General features: G+C 36.0%; 1 protein-coding gene across 1 annotated transcript in view; it reads left to right on the top strand.

The window, feature by feature from the left end:
- LOC148943460 (F-box only protein 22-like) overlaps positions 1–22052 on the top strand; it is a 31020-nt gene extending 8968 nt beyond the window's left edge. Inside the window, exons 2-5 of the mRNA XM_089100902.1 lie at positions 4701–4902; positions 7373–7503; positions 17214–17394; positions 21133–22052. Of these exons, the coding sequence (XP_088957028.1) occupies positions 4701–4902; positions 7373–7503; positions 17214–17394; positions 21133–21339 (721 nt within the window). The 3' untranslated portion in view covers positions 21340–22052. The remainder of the gene's footprint in view (positions 1–4700; positions 4903–7372; positions 7504–17213; positions 17395–21132) is intronic.
- The last annotated feature ends 921 nt before the right edge of the window (positions 22053–22973 follow it).

The raw sequence follows: 22973 nt of genomic DNA, 5'->3' as shown, positions 1-22973 counted from the left end.
TCAGATCTTTGAAACCTTGTAAATTGGGATTGAGCAAAGTTGTGAAGCTGAAAAAATTTTTCTTGTACTTCATTTAAGTAGATCTGTTTTGCAAGGTTTTACTTTCATAACACAAATATTTTGAAGGTCATCAAAGGTCACTGCTGTCAAGAGAGAGAAGAAGTAGAGATAGATACTTCAAAATACATTCCTGGACATACTTTATTCTGTAGATCCATCCCTGAAAGATTTATTTTCCTAACCTAATCCCTTTCCAAGATAGCAAAAAGTAGCTAAGCTAGAATTTTACCAAAGTAATTCTAAAAGAGCACTTAAACAATTCAGTTAAGTTTTGTTGCCATATGTTTAGACCTATCTTTACAATGACAGCACTTATACAGAATTCATATGTCTCCATGAACCCAGGACCCTTCCTAGGGTTGGTGGTGCCTAGGTAAAATCAAGCTTGCCTATTAAACAATTATGAGTAAGCTAGCAAATGCATAAAAGAAACTTGGCTGTCACGCCTCTGCCCAGGGCAGTTTATCCTAGTTGCCCCTTCCAACATTGAAATAGACCTATGTTTTGTACTTGATCTGTTCTACAAAAGCATTTTAGACACCACACTTTTATTACCAATAAAAATTTACACATTATGTATACATCTATAATATAGCCTACTTATAAATATATATTATACTCACATTTTGGTGTTAAAGTGTTTTACCCCTCCCCCTGCTTGCAAGGCCCTCTTGATACTTTTTATACTGATAGATTTAAGGACACAATTATTCACATTTTCTCAATATTTAATTAAAAGTTTAGTTAGTTGTCAGATCCAAATAACATACTTCCAGATTTACTTTTATTCAACAATATTTTCAAAATTTAAATATGCTATTGTTAATTTTCATGTGAGGTAATTTATGCTGGGGAAAGTAGTTTTTTATTAAAATGAATTTGATTTCACATCTGTTTTCCAACTGAGTGCAATTACCTTAAATCACAGCTTGGAGTAAAATTAAGGATTTTCATCCTTGTAATGCTCTGGTATGACTCCTATGGGTTGTTTGCTAAATTTTGGTTGAGGACTCAGCAGCTTCCCAGTTGTAAAGGAACTCTTGCTGTAGTCATTCTTTGTCTAGATTTTTCTTGAATGCACCTGTTGAATCAGCAGCCACTGTATCTTCAGAGAGTAGATTTCACAAGTCCACTACGTTGGCTGAAAAAATGACTTCTTTCTTGGACTAAGGAGCATTTCTTGAACATCTTTTTGGAATGACCTCTAGTCACAGAACGTTCTGGGGGGGGGGGATAAGGAGACAAGGGAGAACATTTTTGGAAATAGTTTTGTGGGTCATTATCATGTCACCATGTTTCCTCCAGTATGCAAGAGTAGGAAACTTCAAGTGACATAAATGCTCTTTGTTTGGCATTTGTTTGAGGCCTTTGACCATTTTGGTTGCTCTTCATTGAACTCTTTCTAGAATTTCTTTATCCTTCTTGAAATAGGGTGATGCCAGGGACATTCCAACCTCTAGGCATGGGCGAACTAGTGCCTTGTAGAGCTTCATAAACACACTTGGGCATCTGCTAGAGATAGTTCTTTTGATCATTCCAAGAGATTGGAGGGCAGACAACAATACCAATTTTGCATGGGTGCTGAACTTTAGTTGACAATCAGCAATGACTCCAAAATCTCTTTCTTCAGAGACTACAAAAAGGGGGCTACCTTGGAGATAGTATTGTTGATGTGTGTGTAATGATTGCCAAAGTGGATTACATGGCATTTGTCAGCATTGAACGAGAGGAGCCAGGTATCCCAGGTAAGTCCCAGGTAAGTCCCAAGAATATCAAGGTCCTTTTGAATAGATTGCCAGTCAGAGGTTGTGGCTGCTTTACCAATAAGTTTTGAATCATCAGCATAAAAAGTGAGGAGGTTTGAGAGAAGATTGGGTGCATCATTTATATATAAGTTGAAGAGACTTGGCCCAAGAATGGTCCCCTGGGGAATGCTGCTTAAAACAGTTGTAGACAAGGAGAAATGAGGGACACCTTGAGAGTTGTTACAACTTGTGTTCTTTTTGAAGGAAACTCTGTACCCACTGGACAATAACATCATCAACAGCTGCTGCTTTTAGTTTGGTGATGAGGAATTCATGGCAAACCCTGTCAAATGCTTTTGAGAGGTCCAGGAGCACAATATTGACAGGTAAATCATTATCCAGTAATGATATAACATACTCATTTGTGTGTATTAGATTAGTATCAATAGATCTTAAAGATCTGAAGCCATGTTGATTGGAAGTAAGGATGTTGTTAATTTCCAAGTGCTGAATTAAAACTCTATTGACAAATGTCTAAAGCACCTTTACAATTGCAGAAGTGATGCTAATAGGATGGTAATTTTCTGCATGATCTTTGGGGCCTTTTTTGTGGAATGGTGTTATATAGGACTTTTTCCAATCAGATGGTAGTTCTCCATTTTGTAGGGACAGCTGGAAGAGTCTACACAAGGGAGAACTGAGAACAATTTGGCATTCCTTGAGAAGCCATGGGTGTATTCCATCTGATCCTTTGGATTTATTAACATCAAGTTTTTCCTGGCTATTTAAGACCATATCTTTGGTTATTGATAATTCTGGCATTGGATGACATATTAAGTTTGATGGTGCTGCAGGGATAGTTGAACAAGATTGGATAGCGAAGGCAGAGGCAAGCTGGGTATTCAATACATTAGCCTTATCTATTGGTGATGAGTGGGTTATGCTGTTATGTTTGAGGTCAGGAATCATGTGAAGGTTAGGAATCTAGGATATTTGGCAGAAACATGTCTCCAGAAAGATTTGGGATTTGCCTAGATATCTGTGGCAAGCTTCTCCTCATGTTGAGACTTCAATTTCTTAACTAAATTGGAGGCAACATTCTGAGCCATTGCATACCTTATCCAATTTTCTCGAGTTTTCTACTTGTTGTACCTTTTCCAGGCTCTGGCTTTCCTGTTGATTGCTCTTTCTGCATCCTTTGTGAGGAATGGAAGTGTTTTTGGCTGTTTTCAGTAAATGACACAAGAGTGCTTTTTTTTTCAGTTGATATGAGGGCTTCTTTAACATTTGTCTATGATATATTAATATCAGAAACAATTAGTTTTGACCAATTTATTGAGGCTAGTTCCTTCCGTATAGCTTGATAGTCAATAAAAGTTTGAGGACAAACGTTAGGTTGCAGACATATGTTCAACGATAACTGATTGGTTGCTGTTGCCAACTGGAGGAAGAAATTCATTTCTGATAAGGGAACCTGGATTGCTAAAAATTACAAGATCCCTCAGGGAAGGATTCTGGTTGCCATGATGCCTTGTTGGCTTGTCAACTGTTTGGTGAAGGAAGTTGTCAGATGAGCAAGACACAAATGGTGAATCTCCATTACTAGATACTACATGACCAAGACCATAAACCCACTTGATTAATGGGAAATTGAAATCATCAATAATTATCAAATCAAATGATACTGTAGATGCCATTTCATCAATGATAGTTTTGGAATGTATTCCACAATCATCAAGACTGGGTGCACCAGGGCTTCTATATACACACCCAATATAGATTTTTTTATTTTCTTGAAGAGTAATATCAAGCCATAAACTTTCCACCCAGGGTACATTGAAAATTAAACAGTTAATAAGACTAACCTGGAAACCTTCCCTGACATAAATACCATAATGACATTATGGGTAATTGTAATGAAAATAAATTAACTAGGTAATCCATATAGAAAAACTTTTTTTCAGTCTGGGATTAACTCTATTGTGGAAGAAATGACAAAAAATCAATGTTTGTATTTATTGATTGAATGCATAAATTTTTTTATGGAATCCATCCACCAATGATGAGGAATTTTCCAGTTTGCACTTTAATAGTTTTCAACTATTACATTTGAAAAATTGAATCATGGTTTTAAGGAATTGTGCTTTTTAAGACATGAATAAACCTAAGATGGGTCCAGGGAGATGTACAATATACGTGTTTTTTTTCCTTTTTATAGGTCCAATAAAATATCTACACTGAAGCCCAAAGTGGGGTAAACAGAAAGAACCCATCCATTTAGAAACATTTTGTGACAAAATTTTGATGACTTCTTATAAATTTTAAAATCTCATTAACAAACAAAACTTGAAATAATTACTTTACCTTAGGAATTTGGTAAACAATTTGCTGTGTGTATTTTTGTGTTTGTTATGTAGTTAAATATAAACATTTGGATTTACCATCTGACTGTCATATCCTTTATATATTCAGTTTTTGCTTTGTAAGGGGTGAGATTTTACTACAGAAACAATAAATTAAATATTTTTCTCTCATTATCTGTCATTTTTATTGAATTCCAAGATCCTGTAGTTCAATTAACAGTTTCTCTTCAGGGACATGATTGTTTACAATGTGTTTGTAGACTGAAGTCTTGTAGACACAGTATTTGTACATTGTATTAGGGTTAATAAATACATTTTCTAAACATAGCAAGCATTTAAAAATCATTGTACTGGTGAGCAAAACAATCTGCCTAATAACTATTTGACTCTGTTTTTTGATGAGACACATATGTTTTTTCTTATGAGTTTTTAATACTTATTTCTGTTTGTTTGAATAATATTGTGACTTCTTAGCTTTTATTTTTATTAAGTTCAATTGTTGTGTAGTACAAGTTTTTTTTTTTTTTCTTAGGGAGTGCAATGTCTACATCTTACCATGTTCAGATTTTCTCATCATATCTGCTTCTTGTGTGATTGGTACTTCTGTTGATGGAAATATTCATGAATTATGGTGGACTGATGCTGGCTTCACTATATTGTCATTTCCAGATATTCCAAATATTGCTATTAGTCCTTTCAAGCTCAATTGGACCCAATTTGATAATGCCATAAAGGTTCTTCTTTTATTATTCTTGCGTTTTGCTGCAAAAAACTTGCAGCTACAATCAGAGCTGGGGCTTTGCCACATTACCACTTTAAGAAAGCATAGCTCACAAGGATTTATTTTTAAGCTAAAAAAGCAGGCCTATAAGATTGAGCAAAATTTTAAGGTTTTAATATTTTTCCCAAGCTGATTTTAGCTTAAGTCCAATCAGAGTCTTACAGAAGATACAAGTGATATGTACTTAGGCTATATATGAAAAGGCAAATGAAAATATAGTTTTGTCATTTAATACACTTCTATATTCCTATGTTAGTACCAATAGTTGAATCTTTAAATGCCAGCTTTGGTGAGAATCAAATCCCATTAATGTAGTAATTATATGATATGCTTTAATGTTTTTCTTGATTATTAAAATATTATTATCACATTTATAGTCAGCAAGCTCAGCAGCCGATATGCAGTAACTTTGGGAAAAATTTTGTACCATCCATGAAATATGTGCATAGTTGATTTAGGATAGTAGCACTGTGATCTGAGTAATTTTCATGGAATTTTGACATCAGATGATTTAGATTGATTCTTTAAATAATCTCTTAAAAATTATGAAGTGAAAGAATTACACCGCTTCTACAGAAACACCCGGAAATGTGTAGGGGAGTTTTGGAGGGGAAGGGGGCATTGCCACACTTCAGGCCCTCAAATCATAAAAAAATATAATTTCTTATTTCATGATTATTTATTTTGCACTTTATTTTTTATTCTGATATTTATTAGACAAGTTTGGATCTTTGATGTCTATGTTTCAATATTAGCTTCCTATGTGTGGTTGGTAAGCTCAAAGATACTTAATAACCATTTTGATGATGATATTGCCCTAAGAGATCAACTTTGCTGCCCTTAATCATGCGCACCTTCATTTGACACTGACTTTGAGAAGGTTTAATATGTCCATTATATTCACGGTTTGGGGCCTTTCCCCAAGTGGGTAGGTCTACAGTTTTTATGTCTCTGGAGGTATTTATTTTTACTTTTCAATCAGTTTTATTTGAAAATTCAATTTGATGTCATTTAGCACTGTGTGGTTGCTTGGAATACATAGGGCTTTGAAGGGATGGTAAGCTGTATTCTGATTGATTTGGACCAAAAAGACAACACAAAAGCTATGAACGTTGTATGCCACGATCTATTTGAAAAAAAATGATGGATCATGAGAGGAGTTTTGCTTCTTGATCTCATTTTACCTCGATAGTTTATATATAGTATTGTATCATTGCACGTCATCTAGAAGGGAAGAGGTCAGGGATTATTTTTGCAGATGGTAGGGGTACTTGAAGCCTATTCTTAGATCTAAAGATCATTCTCAAACTCAAAGGCCTTTCCCATTTACAATTTGATTTAAATTCATAATGGGGAGTGTAAAATATCCTGCTTCAATGACAATTTAGGTCATAAAACTGCTGTTTCACTGACAATCAGGATTATGAGTTAATAATCTAGAATCTGGGTTTTGGTGGATTGTGAGTCCTATTTGGGGACAGCCCGATTTTCCATCGGCACTTGATGGATAACCGAAAGGACAATCTTTGGCAATCTCTCTTACTTCACTGACGAAATTTATCCTATGTATCTCATCTTTACTCTCATTACAGCACAGCTTACTGTTTGAGATACAGTCAGTCAAACAGGAACCCAAAACAATCAGTTGACGATTCCTCTTGATAGCATCTAACAAATCTTCCATCTTCCATAGTGCACACGCTTCATAACCAAAGCTGACCACTGTCATCACTATAACCTCTAATGCTCTAATCTTTGTTCACTGACTCAATCTTCCGATTCTTCCAAAATAGATTTCAACTATTAAAAACACCCTGAGTTTTGGTTATTTTATCTTACCATCTTTACTAATAATACTACTCAGATAAGCTTTAAACTTGATCAATCTTCTTTTTACCCAACATCTCCTTCACCTTCATTTATTCTTAGTCAAAACTTAGACTAGTAAATTCAAACTATAATTGCTCAAAGCTTTCTTTTGCAGTTAATGTGTTTTGATTTTGTAGAGTTTCGATTTTTTTTTTTTTTTAATTGTCCTATTCTAGAAAGTGGGCTAGCAAATTTGAATTTCAGTATTACTGATTAGTTCCTTAAATTTGAGTGACTAAGTACTTTTTCAAGAGCAGTCAACTTAACCTGCTCATTTTTTTCAAGTTTTGATATATAGTTTAATCTGTATAGATCTCTTAAGGTGCTGAAGATTGCCAAAAATCTCGCAGTTTGAACAAAGAAATGGACTTCATTTTTCTTAGAAATGGACTTTGTTTAGAATACGTCCTTTAATGAAGGAAAAGTTGGCTTCAATTAATCATTTTTTAAGCCTCTATTGTTCAGGTCGTTTTCTTGTGTTTTTATAAAAGAAAAAAAACGAAGTTTATCAGGTGAAACTTCAACTATATAATATATGGTTTTTTTTTCTTTAGCATATTAACTCATGGGGTGACTTGTTAAATTTGGTAGGACTTGATCAAAATTCTAAGCCCAAAGCTTTGCTGTTATTTTACAGAAACTGTTCTGCAGAAACTATTGGCACTTTTACGAAAAAATTTTCTAGGTAATATTTTTCTTCACTTATTTATAATAATTAATTCTTTAGATTGCATAGTTTTCTTGTTTTAGCAGCTTATTCTTCTTTATTTTACTACTTAGTCTTCTATACTGATAATTTTATTGTAGAATTTTCCTTTAATGCTGCCTGTTTACCCTTTTTTACTAATTATTCTTTGTTGCTTGTTTACTATTCTTTGCTGCACTAATTATTTCGTAAATAACAACAAAGACCACACTGCCTATCCATCATAAACATCAACAAGAAGAACAAGAATTAGGAAGATAATTTCTTAAACCAAAATGGCCTGACATCACATAAAGAAAGAAAAACGAGCAAAAATGGGGTGTTTATAGGCCAAATCAAGATACTGAAGAAACGAAGCGAATATTTCGAGAGGACAAACGCCTCTCTTCTTCAGCGCGAAACGAAACGATGTATCAATAAAAGCCAAAAATTAAAAGAATCAAAACCAACTACCTAACAACCATAAAAGCGAGTTATTCGCCAATATCCGCGATTTGCACAAAATCCAAAAATATGAACTGCCATCGACGGATACTAGCAAACAACTGAACAAGGAAAGGAATCAATTCATTCACTCGAAAAACAAAACGAACCAGCAATTAAATAAGTTGGAAAACTATGTCATTTGATTTCGGATTTTAATTAAGGCATTTCTTGCAGACACCCTTTGAGACCTAAGGGTTGTTCACGTGTTTGATTAGATGATTGGGAAAGTGGTTCAAGGTTTATTTCAGGGATCACTAAAGTATCGGCTTCTCTTTTGAGAAAACCGAAATATGACTCGTTTATTCTTAAATCACCGGAATCTCTGTTTAAAGCTAGACCTAAATGTTGGTATTTATAAATTTCAACAGCTTCTCTGTAGTGCTGGACAATACCTTTATCATTCGAAATAAGACTAGCTTGATTAAACAAAATAGTATGGTCTGGTTTTTCAAAAATGTGCTCTGCAAGGGCAGAGTCAAAATTTTCTGTTTTTTTCCGCTTTTTAAGTGTATTATTAATTGAACTAGAGTGCTGAGTTAATCTATCTGTTAGTCGCTGATTATTTCTTCCAATATACCAAAGACCACACGAACAAGGAATTCTGTAGACACTGGAGTTTTCACCTATCGGGATAGGGTCTTTTCCTTGATAAATTTGGGACCTGATAGTTTTTCTGGGTCTATAATAAGTGTAAATTTTATTTTTTCTTAGATTTTTTGAAATGTGGTCTGAAATCCCTTTAATATATGGGAGACCAAGATAAACTGAATTTTCCCTTTGATTTGTATTTTCTGTGGAACTATCTGATAATCTTTTAATGCATTTTGCAATTACAGAATTTATTAAACTAATTGGATAACCATTCCCAAATAAAATATCTCTAAGGTGGTTGAGTTCTAAATCCAAGAAACGTGTTGAACAAACTTTCAAAACTCTATCAACTAGAGAAGTGACAACTCCTCTTTTCACAGCAGGAGAATGATTGGAGGAATAACTTAAGTAACGGTCATTATGTGTGGGTTTTCTATATACACTAAACTCGAATCACGAATCATTTTGGTGCACCAGAACATCTAAGAAAGGAAGACGCCTCTCTATCTCTGATTCCTGAGTAAATTTCAGTTTTGGATCCAAGGAGTTGAGCAAGTGAAGAAAAGAACCCAGAGACTCGTCACCATGCTCCCATAAATAAAAAATGTCATCCTTAAAACGAACCCAAATTTACTCAGGAATCAGAGATAGAGAGGCGTCTTCCTTTCTTAGATGTTCTGGTGCACCGAAATGATTCATGTTTCGAGTTTAGTGTATATAGAAAACCCACACATAATGACCGTTACTTAAGTTATTCCTCCAATCATTCTCCTGCTGTGAAAAGAGGAGTTGTCACTTATCTAGTTGATAGAGCTTTGAAAGTTTGTTCAACACGTTTCTTGGATTTAGAACTCAACCACCTTAGAGATATTTTATTTGGGAATGGTTATCCAATTAGTTTAATAAATTCTGTAATTACAAAACGCATTAAAAGATTATCAGATAGTTCCACAGAAAACACAAATCAAAGGTAAAATTCATTTTATCTTGGTCTCCCATACATTAAAGGGATTTCAGACCACATTTCAAAAAATCTAAGGAAAAATAACATTTACACTTATTATAGACCCAGAAAAACTATCAGGTCCCAAATTTATCAAGGAAAAGACCCTATCCCGATAGGTGAAAACTCCGGTGTCTACAGAATTCCTTGTTCGTGTGGTCTTTGGTATATTGGAAGAACTGATCAGCGACTTACAGATAGATTAACTAAGCACTCTAGTTCAATTAATAATACACTTAAAAAGCGGAAAAAAACAGAAAATTTTGACTCTGCCCTTGCAGAGCACATTTTTTAAAAACTAGACTATACTATTTTGTTTAATCAAGCTAGTCTTATTTCGAATGACAAAGGTATTGTCCAGCACTACAGAGAAGCTGTTGAAATTTATAAATACCAACATTTAGGTCTAGCTTTAAACAGAGATTCCGGTGATTTAAGAATAAACGAGTCATATTTCGGTTTTCTCAAAAGAGAAGCCGATACTTTAGTGATCCCTGAAATAAACCTTGAACCACTTTCCCAATCATCTAATCAAACACGTGAACAACCCCTTAGGTCTCAAAGGGTGTCTGCAAGAAATGCCTTAATTAAAATCCGAAATCAAATGACATAGTTTTCCAACTTATTTAATTGCTGGTTCGTTTTGTTTTTCGAGTGAATGAATTGATTCCTTTCCTTGTTCAGTTGTTTGCTAGTATCCGTCGATGGCAGTTCATATTTTTTGGATTTTGTGCAAATCGCGGATATTGGCGAATAACTCGCTTTTATGGTTGTTAGCTAGTTGGTTTTGATTCTTTTAATTTTTGGCTTTTATTGATACATCGTTTCGTTTCGCGCTGAAGAAGAGAGGCGTTTGTCCTCTCGAAATAGTCGCTTCGTTTTTTCAGTATCTTCATTTGGCCTATAAAAACCCCATTTTTGCTCGTTTTTCTTTCTTTATAAGAATTAGGAATTCTTTTCACAAGAAAGTTGAGTCCTATATTTGAATGGATATTTCGACCCTATGTTGCAAAACATAAATATCAATCAATAGCAATAGCACTGCCTAAGTAAAGAAAATATTGGCACAATGTATTATTTATTTGTTTTAGACCAGGGCACTTTGTATCAAAGGAGTTGTTGTAGAAACTTCGAAAAGGGCTCATACGATTGGAAACTGGAAGGGCTTGTGCCCTTTTTAATAGCCGAAAGTGATTGGAAGGCAACTAACACCCTTCCACGCCCACCATTTCCCCAAACACATCCAATCAAAATTTTAAGGAAGCCATTTTGTTCAACGTAGTTGAAATATCTGGAAATTATGTCTTTGCAGAGGACACTCCCCCAACAGTCCTCAGGGGAAGAGGGCATATAAGGTTTTTATAGAGAGCGTTGTCATAGAAGCTTCAAAAAGGGCTCATTCGATTGAAAATTCAAAGGGATAGTGCCCTTTTTAATAGTCGAAAGTGATTGGAGGACAACTAACCCCCCCTCTCACGCCCACCATTTCCCCAAACATGTCCAATCAGTATTTTGAGATAGCCATTTTGTTCAACATAGTTGAAAGTTCTGGAAATTAGGTCTTTGAGGATGATAACCACCTCAGAGCCCTCAGATCAAGGGTTGCGAGTTATGCCCTGGGGGCATATGAAGTTTTTTTTATAGAAAGTGTTGTCGTAGAAACTTCAAAAAGGGATCATTTAATTGGAAATTGAAAGGACTAGCGCCCTTTTTAATTGTCGAAAGTGATTGGAGGGCAACTAACTCCCCCCTCACGCCCACCATTTCCCCAAACGCAGCCAATCCAAATTTTGAGAGAAGCATTTTGTTCAGTGTAGTTGAAAGCTCTAGAAAATATGTCTTTGAGGATGACAAACCCCCCACAGCCCTCAGGGCAAGGGTTGTAAGTTATGCCCTAGGGGCATATAAGGTTTTTATAGAAAGCGTTGTCATAAAACTTCGAAAAGAGCTCATTCAATTGGAGATTAAAAGGGCTAGTGTCCTTTTTAATAGTGGAAATGGACTGGAGGGCAATTAACCCCCCTCTCACGCCCACCATTTCCCCAAACACATCCAATCAAAATTTTCAGATAACCATTTTGGTCAGCATAGTTGAAAATTCTGGAGATTAGGTCTTTAAGGATGATAAACCCCCCACAGCCCTCAGGGCAAGGGTTGTAAGTTATGCCCTGGGGCCATATAAGGTTTTTATAAAAAGCACTGTTGTACAAACTTCAAAGATGGCTCATTCGATTGGAAACTGAAGGGGCTAGTGTCCTTTTTAATAGTCAAAAATGATTGGAGGGCAACTAAACCCCCTATTACGCCCACCATTTCCCCAAACACGTCCAATTAAAATTTGGAGATAGCCATTTTGTTCAACGTAGTTGAAAGTTCTGGAAATTATGTCTTTGAGGATGACCCCCCTCCCCCCCACAACCCTCAGGCCAAGGGTTGTAAGTTATACCCTGGGGACATACAAGGTTTTCATAGAAGGTGTTGTTGTAGAAGGTTCAAAAAGGGTTCATTTGATTGAAAATTGAAAAGACTAGTGCCCTTTTTAATTGTCGAAAGTAATTGGAGGGCAGGTAGCTCCCCTCTCACGTCCACCATTTCTCCAAACATTTTCAATCAAAATTTTGTCAAAAGCTATAGGAGGGCGAATGCCCCCCTCCCAACGCTCATCATTTTCCCAAACACTTCCGATCGACATTTTGATATAGCCATTTTGTTAAATGTAGTTGAAGGGTCTGGAAATTATGGCTTTGAGTATGACAACCCCTCACAGCCCTCAGGGCTAAGGTTGTAAGTTATGCCCTGGGGGCATACAAGGTTTTTATAGAAAATGTTGTCGAAAAACTTCAAAAGGGCTCATTCGACTGGAAATTGAGTGATATTATCCTTTTTAATAGTTTAAAGTAATCGGAGGGAGAATCACACCCCTCCGCCCCCCTTACGCCCATCATTTCCCCAGATTTACTATCAACATTTTGATATGGCCATTTTGTTCAACGTATTTGAAAGGTCTGGAAACTATGTCCTTGAGGATGACATCCCCCTCCCTCATAGGCAACAGGACAAGGGCCGTAAGTTATGCCCTTGGGGCATATAAGGCTCTTGAAGAAAGTTTTTTCGTAGAAGCTTCAAAGAGGGCTCAATCGATTGGACAGTGAGAGGACTAGTGCCTTTTTTATTAGTCAAAAGTGATCAGAGGGCAAATGCTCCTCCCCCCATGCCCATCACTTCCCCTAACACTTCCAATCAAAATTTGAGATAGCCATTTTGTTCAACGTATTTGAAAGGTCTGGAAATTATGTCTTTGAGGGTAACAGATCCCCCAGCCCTAAGGGCAAGGGTTGTAAGTTATGTCCTGGTGGCATATAACGTTTTTATAGAAAGCATGGTCATATAAACTTCAGAGGGGGCACGTTGGTCTGGTAATCAGACGCTCTAGTGCTCTTTTTAAGAGTCAAAGTGATCGGAGGGCAGCTATCGCCTTCCTCTACACTCACACGTCGTATTGCCCTGAAATGCATCTAATAGATATTTTGAGATGCCATTCTTTTAAAAATAGTCTAAATATCATATAACAAGGCTTTTGGGGTTGAAACAAACCCCAGAGATTAGGGGCATGAAACCCAAAACGAACAGAAATTAACATAAGTTGGGCTCAAAACCCCTATGCCTTCCCAAGGCCAGAACATAATTTGCACTTTACTGAAAACATATAAATATTCTTTCTCTTATAACTTTAATAAATCAAATAATATTTACATTTTGATTACTAAATATCAGCATATGTATATTAAACTGACAATGCACATTAAGTTGTATTTTTTTTCAGTAAAGTGCAAATTGAGTTCTGGCCTTAGGAAGGCATAGGGGTTTTGAGCCCAACTTACGTTAATTTCTGCTCGTTTTGAGTTTGACTCGGTTATTTATTGTAATTTCTGTTTCTTTTGGGTTTCATTTATTTATCGATGCTGATTTGCGGTAGTTTCACGCTTCGTAGATTATTTTATTTTGTGGAATTTTTTTTTTAAATTAATCTCTGTTCGTTTTATATTGACATAGTCTTTTCAGGGAAGAAGAAAATAATACTTTAAATCTTTTTGTTTTTTAAGACTTTGTAGTTTATTCTGCTATTTGCATACTGGAGAAAAATTTATAGCAATTTTTAATAACATAACCCTTTCAAAAATCTGGACACATAGTAGTGTTTGATTTCGTTTCATACCTCCTCTAGTTGACCTGAAATGGAAAACTTGATACCATTCGCAAAAAAATCTGCTTACTTTCTCTGATAGGCTGGATACACTTACGCTATTTTGACTTGGTTAGATTTTAAGAGGAGAAGTAGCCCCGAAAATTTGGACATAAAACCCTCATTCGTTCTTGGGATACTGCTGAGATGCCTTATTGAGAATTAGTATTAACATAGTGCGTTTTGATTTAATCTTATCGCAACATTTAGTTTTTAAACATAAAGGCAAATGGGAGGGTGGACGTTGGAGGGAGATTAGTTACCCTCCAATCACTTTCGACTATCAAAAAGAGCATCAGCCCTTTCTATTTCAATCAAATGAGCCCTTTTTGAAGTTCCTACGACAACTGCGTCGATACGAAGTGCACTGGTCTAATCAACAACAACAACAACAAAAAATCATACATTATATCCACATCGATCTTTACTATAAAAATTACAAGCCTTCCATTCACTTTCGACTATTAAAAAAGGCGCTAGGCCTTTCGATTTCCACTCGAATGAGCCTTTTTTGAGTTTCTACGACAACGCTTTCTATAAACACCTTATAGGCCTCAAGGGAATAAATTACAACCCTTACCCTAAGGGCTGTGAGGGTGGTTGTCATCCTCTAAGATATAATTTCCTGAACTTTCAACTACGTTAAACAAAATGGCCATCTCAAAATTTTGATTGGATGTGTTTGGGAAAATGGTTAGTCGCTCTCCCATCACTATCAACTATTAAAAAAGGTACTAGCCCTTTCAATTTCCAATTAAATGAGCCCTTTTGAAGTTTCTACGACAACACTTTCAATAAAAACCTTATATGTCCCCAGGGCATAAATTACAACCCTTGCCCTGAGGGTTGGGGGGGGGTTGTAACCCTCACATACCTAGTTTACAGAACTTTCTACTACGTTGAACAATGGCTATCTGACAATTTTCATTGGATGTGTTTAGGGAATTGGTGCGTGTGAAAGGGTGGTTAGTTACCCTCCAATCACTTTCGACTATTAAAAAGGACACTAGCCCTCTCAATTCCCAACTGAATGAGCCCCTTTTGAAGTTTTTACGATAACTCTAACTATAAAAACCTTATATGCCCCCAGGGCATAACTTACAACCTTTGCCCTGGGGGCTCTGGGGAGTTTTTCATCCTTAAATACATAATTTCCAGAACTTTCAACTACGTTGAACAAAATGGCTATCTCTAAACTTTGATTGAATGTGTTTGGGGAAATGGTGGGCGTGAGAGGGGGGTTAATTACTCTCCACTCACTTTCGAATATTAAAAAGGGTAATTCAATTTCCAAACAAATGAGCCCTTTTTGAATTTTCTACAACAACTTTCTATATAAACCTTATATGCCCCCAGGGCATAACTTACAACCCTTGCACTGACGGCTCTGAGGGGGTTATCATCCTAAAACACCTAATTTCCAGAACTTTCGACTACGTTGAACAAAATGGATATCTCAAAATTTTGATTGGATGTGTTTGTGGAAATAGTGGGCGTGAGAGGGGGGACATCGCTTTCTATAAAAACCTTACATGCCCCCAGGGCATAACTTACAACCCTTTCCCAGAGGGTTGTGGGGGGAGGGGTTGTCATCCTGTAAGACCTAATTTCCAAAACTTTCAACTACGTTGAATAAAATGGCTATATAAGAATTTTGATTGGATGTGTTTGGGGAAAAGGTGGGCGTGAGAGCGGGGTTAGTTACCCTCGAATCACTTTCGACTATTATAAAGGGCACTAGCCCTTTGAATTTCCAATACGAATGAGCCCTTTTTGAAGTTTTTACGACAAAGATTTCAATCAAAACTTATATGCCCCTAGGGTATAACTTATAACCCTTGCCCTGAAGAGTGTGGGGGAAGTGTCCCGCTCAAATGTATAATTTCCTGAACTTTAAACTGCGTGGAACAAAATGGCTATCTCAAGATTTTGATTGGATGTGTTTGGGGAAATGGTTGGCGTGGAAGGGGTGTTGGTTACCTTCCAATTACTTTCGACTATTAAAAAGGGCACTACCCATTTCAATTTCCAATCGAATGAGCCCTTTTTGAAGTTTCTACGACAAAGCGTTCTATAAAAACCTTATATGCCCCCAGGGCATAACTTACAACCCTTGCCCTGAGGGCTGTTGGGGGGTTGTCATCCTCAAAGACCTAATTTCCAGAACTTAAAACTACGTTGAATAAAATGGCTATCTCAAAATTTTCATTGAATGTATTTAAGGAAAAGGTGGGCGTGAGAGGGGGGCTAGTTGCCCTCCAATCACTTTCGACTATTAAAAAGGGCACTAGCCCTTTGAATTTTCAATCGAATGAGCCTTTTTTGAATTTTGTACGACAATGCCTTCTATAAAAAACCCTATATGCCCCCAGAGCAAAACTGACAACCCTTGCCCTGAAGGCTGTGGGGGAGTGTCCTCCTCAAAAACATAATTTCTATCTGGAAAACAACTACGCTGAACAAAATGGCTATCTCAAAATTTTGATTGGATGTGTTTGGATGCGTGGAAGGGGTGTTAGTTGCCTTCCAATCACTTTCGACTATTAAAAAGGGCACACGCCACTCTAATTTCCAATTGAATGAGCCCTTTTCGAAGTTTCTACGACAACTTCTTCGATACCAAGTGCCCTGCTCTAAAGGAAAAAAAATAATAAATAATGTTGTGCCAACATCGTTCTTATATGCCCCCAGGGCATAACTTAAAACCCTTGCCCTGAAGGTTGTGGGGGAGTGTCCTCCTCAAAAAATATTTTCCATCTGGAAATCAACTACGTTGAACAAAATGGCTATCTCAGAATTTTGATTGGATGTGTTTGGGGGAATGACGGGCGTGTGTGGGGGGGGGCTAGTTGCCCTCCAATAACTTTCGACAATAAAAAAGGGCACTAACCACTCCAATTTCCAATCGAATGAGCTTTTTCGAAGTTTCTACGACAACTCCTTCGATACGAAGTGCCCGGGAATTCCCTTGTTTCGCTTTCTTCTCTCTTTGGTCCTGGTTGAACTTCCTTGAAGCAATGATTCTAGGACTATTTTAATTTTTCAATTTTAATAATTCCTTTTATTGTATTTTATTCCGGTCTTTAGAAGGTATGGGGCGCCGTCAGGCTACTCCTGTTAATTTCTGTTTGTTTTCAATAATCGAGTTCACTCGATTATTTTTTGTAAGTTCTATTCATTTTGGTTTTTATTTATTGGCTTTAAAATTTATTTGACTTTATTTATAATCATCTTTGGTTTAATATAGCTTTTACTTTTTATTTGAAAACTTCCTCTGTGGAAAAAGTCTACTAAAACTAATTGTAAGTTATAAACTTCAATAACATTCCTTTCGTTTGCTTTATTTATGTCTCTTTTGAATTCCAGTACGTTTGAAGAAACTGTGGCTATAGGTGATGGACTTGTCAACGAGTCATTTACCCTGCCCGGACACTGGACACTGTTTCGGCCTGTTAGTGGAATAGCATTCAGTGGAGATGGTGTGGAAGCGTGCTCTGTTATTATTACAAGCGAGGAGAATGGCAGAGTGGAAGAGAAAATAAAAGAGGTGAAATTTAGGTTCTAATCTTTTAACCCCAGACAATTTCATTCGATGAATGAAAGCGTATTTGTGGGGAGATTTCAATTTTCTTCTGTAATTTGGGTGTCTGAGACCGAGAAAGTCAAGCTCTTGTCGTCTTTTTTTTCCTGCTTCAGTCCTCATTTTTATTAAATATTTTTGTTTATGTCACATTCTGTTTAGTACCTTACTCAGGGGCGTCGTTTGGGGGTGGCAAGGGGGGGGGGCAACTGCCCCCCCCCCAATAATGTGAATAAAAAAATTATTATACATCCCATGCCCTTTGACTGGACCTTTGATCTGGATATCGACCTCTCTTGCGCCCCCCCCCAATAAAAAGGCTGGGGATTCGCCCCTGACCTTACTGGTTGCAGTATTGTAACGTCTGAATGTTTTCTATACATAGATTCAACTATTAATACTAATAAAAAAAAGAAAGCTTTTTTCGTCGAAGTAAAGAGTGAAGTTGAAACTTAAACGAACAAAATTTATTGCTTCTCCAAATACACAAGATATATTTACAAAATTAGCTTAAATAAGCTGCGATAGTTTCAAATACCTATATAATTCTATAGTTGTTTTTTTTAATTTTGCTCTTTTTTTAGCGATCTTCGTTTCATTTAGACGAAGAAACTAAGCAGGAAAATTTAAGAAACTGTCCTCCTAAAGACATTCAACACTTGACCAGTGTTTTCATTTTAGCTTTCAATATTCTAATCTCGGTTTCCAAACTTATCTTCTTATTCTTCCTAACTTTTTTGAACTGTGAAAAAATGTATGGCCTTCGGTTATTCTACTTTCCTTAGATTCCTCTTATTTTCGTATGATATGTCACTCAAATACTTTTTGTACAAACCCCTACTCTTTTCTAAAACAAAATAAAAAAACAAGTTTTTTTTTAACTGAAAGTAAGGAGCGACGTTAAAACTAAAAACGAACAGAAATTATTCCGTATATGAAAGGGGCTGTCCTCTCCTCAAAGCCTCGCTCTTTACTCTAAAGTTTTATATTGTTTAAAAACTATTGAAACTATTGCAGCTTATTTAAGCTAATTTTGTAAATATATCTTGTGTATTTAGAGAAGCAATAATTTTTGTTCGTTTAAGTTTTTTTTTTTGTTCGTTTAACTTCACTCTTTACTTCGACGAAAAAGCTTTCTTTTTTTATTAGTAATAATAATTGGATCTATCAAAAACATTCAGACGTCACAAAACTGTCATCCCTCCCTCTGCCCTCTTTCCCCAGATCCGTCCGATCGAAATTTTGCGATAGCAATTTTGTTAAAACAAGTTCTAAAATCAAATATGAAAAACTCCGGGGTCGCCACAACCCCCAAGAACCTTGGGGTAAGGGTTGTAAGTTATGCTCTGGGGACATATAATGTTTTATTTGTGGGTTTCTAAAATAGTTCAAAGATCAGAATAGCCCAACCCCCACCCCTGCTAAAAAAAAATCTTTTTTACGTTATTTTATTACAAAAATTAAGGGAGGGGACTCCTGTCACCCCTCCATGCCCCCCCCCCCTAAAAAAAGCTTATTGACTATGTTTTATTCCGAAAATTATTGGAACTCAACCCTGGCCCTCAATGGAACCCGCCCCCTGAAGAAAACAACAACTTAATAACGATATTTTATTCCAAAACATATGGGAGCTCATCCCTGGCCCTCAATGCCCCCCCTCTCTCGAAAGAACTTATCAATGATAAATCATGGGAGCTGACCTCTAGTCCTCCGTCCATGGCTACACTTCCTCACCTCAATAATAAATAATAAAAAAAACTTTAACGATATTTTATTCCAAAAATATGGGAGCCAAACCTTCCATCATGGCCCGACTCCCCCCTCCCCCCCCAAAAAACAACTTATTAGCGGTTTTTTATTTCAAAAATCATGGGAGCCGACCCCTGGCGCTTTCTTCATGGCCCGACTCCCCTCCCCCCCCAAAAAAAAGAAACAACTTATTAAAGATATTTATTCTAAAATTATGGGAACTGACCTCATGCCCTCCCTCCATGGCCCTACCCCCCCCCCCCCAAAAAAAAAAGACATATGAACGACATTTTATTCCAATAATCCTGGGAAATGACCTTTGGCCTTCCCTTCATGGCCCCCCTCCAAAAAAAAGCAAACTTTATTAGTAATATTTTAATACAAAAATTATGGGAGCTGACTCCTTGCCCTTCCTCCATGTACCCCCTCCCTCCCCCCAAAAAAACTTATTAACGATATTTTATTCCAAAAGTCCTGGATCTGACCCCTGGCCCTCTCCAAGGCCCAGACGATATTCTATTAAAAAATCATGGGGACTCAATTTAGTTTTATTAGCTCTTTTCAAGATTGTTCGAGACCCGTATAGTTTGCACTGTAAACAAGAGTTTGGCTACTGACCATTTCCCTAACGATAAAAGAATAAATTCTACTGCGTTTTTGGCGCTTTACTAAAACAAATTATATTACTCATTTATTTTTTTTTTGTACTTGCTACAATATTGAAAATTGTAGTGAAATAAAATCTGGAGCTGATGGGCTTTCAGCAGTTAATATCATTACATATCAAATATTCAATTTAATTTTATTATTTCTTACCAAGACTGTTTCAAAACACATATAGTTTTGTTTTGGAATTTCTTTTTATATAGAAAATTATTTTGAAAATTTGAAACTTTGGCAATCAAAAACGAGCAAAAGTTAATTTAAAAAAAATAAAATTTAAAAAAAAAAAATTTTCAAGGGAAAGTAAAGGCAATATTAAGCTTAAGATAAGAAGAAATGAAAATATACAATTACTCAAAATCAAAACGACCAGAAATTACTATTAAAGAATAAGTGAAACCCAAAACGAACAGAAATTAAATAAACAATCATAGCAAAAAAACATACACAGGTACTAATATAATTGAATAAACAAATCTTAAAACGAGTGAAACATAAATTGAATATGCAAATCTAGCTTGAAACGAACAAAAATCACTAAAATCATTTTTTTTTTCCGAGAAATTGCTTTCGGACTGTTTTGGGTACACGACTGACTGACTGTATTTCAAACAGTAGACTTTACGAAAAGTGTGGTTCAATCCCGTTTTCTAGAGCCATAATGAGAGAAAACTTGAGATACCTAGGGCACGTTCCTTGGGTGAAGAATGACAAATTGCCAAAGGTAGTTGCTTTTGGCCAACCTTCTATCAGTTCTATGGCTAAAGGAGAAGCAGGTGGTTTTCGGTTTTGGTGGGAGGATGTCGAAAAAAACTATTTAAGGGAAATGAAAACTTCCTGGGAGGTTGTAAAGAGTGAGGCTTTTAAGATTGGAATGGAGGAATAGCGTGCGTAGCTATATAGGTTTCAGGCGGTTTGTTACTGCGATGAGTTTTTAGAGGAAGCAGAATAAGATTTTTTGGAACGGTTATAATTTAGAATAATTTGCCTCTAATGTAATCTTAAAATTGTGAGTTTTTTTTTTATTTGATTCGAATGAAAATATTTCACAATTCTTGCTCCTTCTCACCACACGCCTCCCCCCCCCCCTTCCCCAGTTCTTTGAAATGTTTTTATGGGATTCGAGAAAACTAGTTTAATGTAAGGGTTTATTTCTATTCGATTTTAACAAAAGAATTGATCTGCATTTTTTCGAATCTATTTTTCTTCCTCTTCCTCTCCTTTTCTCTTCCTCTATTTCTTTTTCTCTCTAGAACTCTTGCTACTAATAGCAATGAACGTATTCTATTTCAGCTAAAAGATGCAGGACTGGCTGAAGTGAAATCCATATGTTTCATGTTTCATGCTTCCGCAGTTTCCGGAGAGTTTGTTTCCAGCAGAGATAACTTTGCATCACAAGTGTTTAGGGAATATTTCCCTAAAACGCCACTATTTGGATTTCATGGACGCCACTATTTTGGATTGGATTTAGTTCTGGTATTACTTTCTTTTAAAAAGTGATAATTAATTAGACATATGAATTCCGTATAAGTGCTGTCATTGTAAAGATAGGTCTAAACATATGGCAACAAAACTTAACTGAATTGTTTAAGTGATCTTTTAGAATTACTTTGGTAAAATTCTAGCTTAGCTACTTTTTGCTATCTTGGAAAGGGATTAGGTTAGGAAAATAAATCTTTCAGGGATGGATCTACAGAATAAAGTATGTCCAGGAATGTATTTTGAAGTATCTATCTCTACTTCTTCTCTCTCTTGACAGCAGTGACCTTTGATGACCTTCAAAATATTTGTCTTATGAAAGTAAAACCTTGCAATACAGATCATCTGCTTAAATGAAGTAAAAGAAAACTTTTTTCAGCTTCACAACTTTGCTCAATCCCAATTTACAAGGTTTCAAAGATTTGAAAAAACATTTCCTGAATTTAGCCAAAAACACCAAAAATCTTAAAATTCTTCTATATACCAAAATATTTTAAAACTCTACTCAAATAACAGGAATTGCATTTTCAGAACTAAAACAAGAGAAAAATAAAGTAATACCTGAAAATTAAAGTAAAATATTGTTTTGTCAACATTCCAATAGGTATAGACATGTCAAGTAGGCAAATTTCTAAGACTTAGAAATCAGAAGACAGTAAATTTTTACCGAATCATATTATTGAGTTACAACTAAAGTGAATATACAACTCAATGCCTTTTTTATGCTCTTTACAAACATAATTATGTTGGGAATGAATTTTAGCCCCCACCCCCATGTGTACCAATTCAGGGTATATATTTACACATTAGGGGGGTGGGGGAAAGTTTAATCTTACCTCTCATTTAAATAAAAAATAAGATTTACCCCCCCCCCCATAATTTACAAATATATAGGCCTACCCTGAATTGGTATAAATAAGGGTGGGGGTAAAATTCATTTCCAACAAAAATGATTATTATATTTGGAAAGAGCGTAAAAAAAGGCATCGGTAAAGTTCTACAAAATCATATTATTGAGTTAGGAATAAAGTGAATGCACCATTCAATGCCTTTTTTTATGCTGATTACGAATATAATAAGCATTTCTACCGGAAATGAATTTCAGCCCCCCCCCCTATATAGGCTATACCTAACCTAACCCTGAATTGGCATATATAGGGGGGGGGGGGGCTGAAATTCATTTCCGATAGAAATGATTATTATTATCGTAATCAGCATAAAAAAAGGCATTGAATGGTGTATTCACTTTTGTCCTAACTTAATAATATGATTTTGTAGAACTTTACCAAGGCATCAAGTGGTATGTTTACTTTAGGCCTATCTGTAAGTCAATAATATGATTTGGTAAAAATTTTCCCAGAAGACTGTTAGCAAGGAAACTTGGCAATACCTTCCCAGAGTGTTTTTGGCCCTGGATTCATTAGGTACTGAAAGTTTCATTTTCTTAGCTTAACCCCTTTCCAGGATAGCAAAAAATAAGCTAAACTAGAATTTTATCATTGCTTTTACTTTACTTAAAATATAGACTTACAATTAGTTTTCCTAATACTAGTTGGTGTTGTACTCCACTTCTGGCCTCTTTTCTGCTCTTCAGTCACATGCTTCCTAGGGTCATGTATTCTTCTTAGGCCTACAATGTCTCTGGCATTGGTGAT

Source organism: Artemia sp. Qi Xiang Cuo, chromosome 15, assembly GCF_049724085.1.
Source record: "Artemia sp. Qi Xiang Cuo chromosome 15, ASM4972408v1, whole genome shotgun sequence".
In the NCBI taxonomy this organism is placed as follows: domain Eukaryota; kingdom Metazoa; phylum Arthropoda; class Branchiopoda; order Anostraca; family Artemiidae; genus Artemia; species Artemia sp. Qi Xiang Cuo.
The sequence above is the reverse complement of the archived record's forward strand: the minus strand, read 5'-3'. Positions and strand labels throughout refer to the sequence as shown.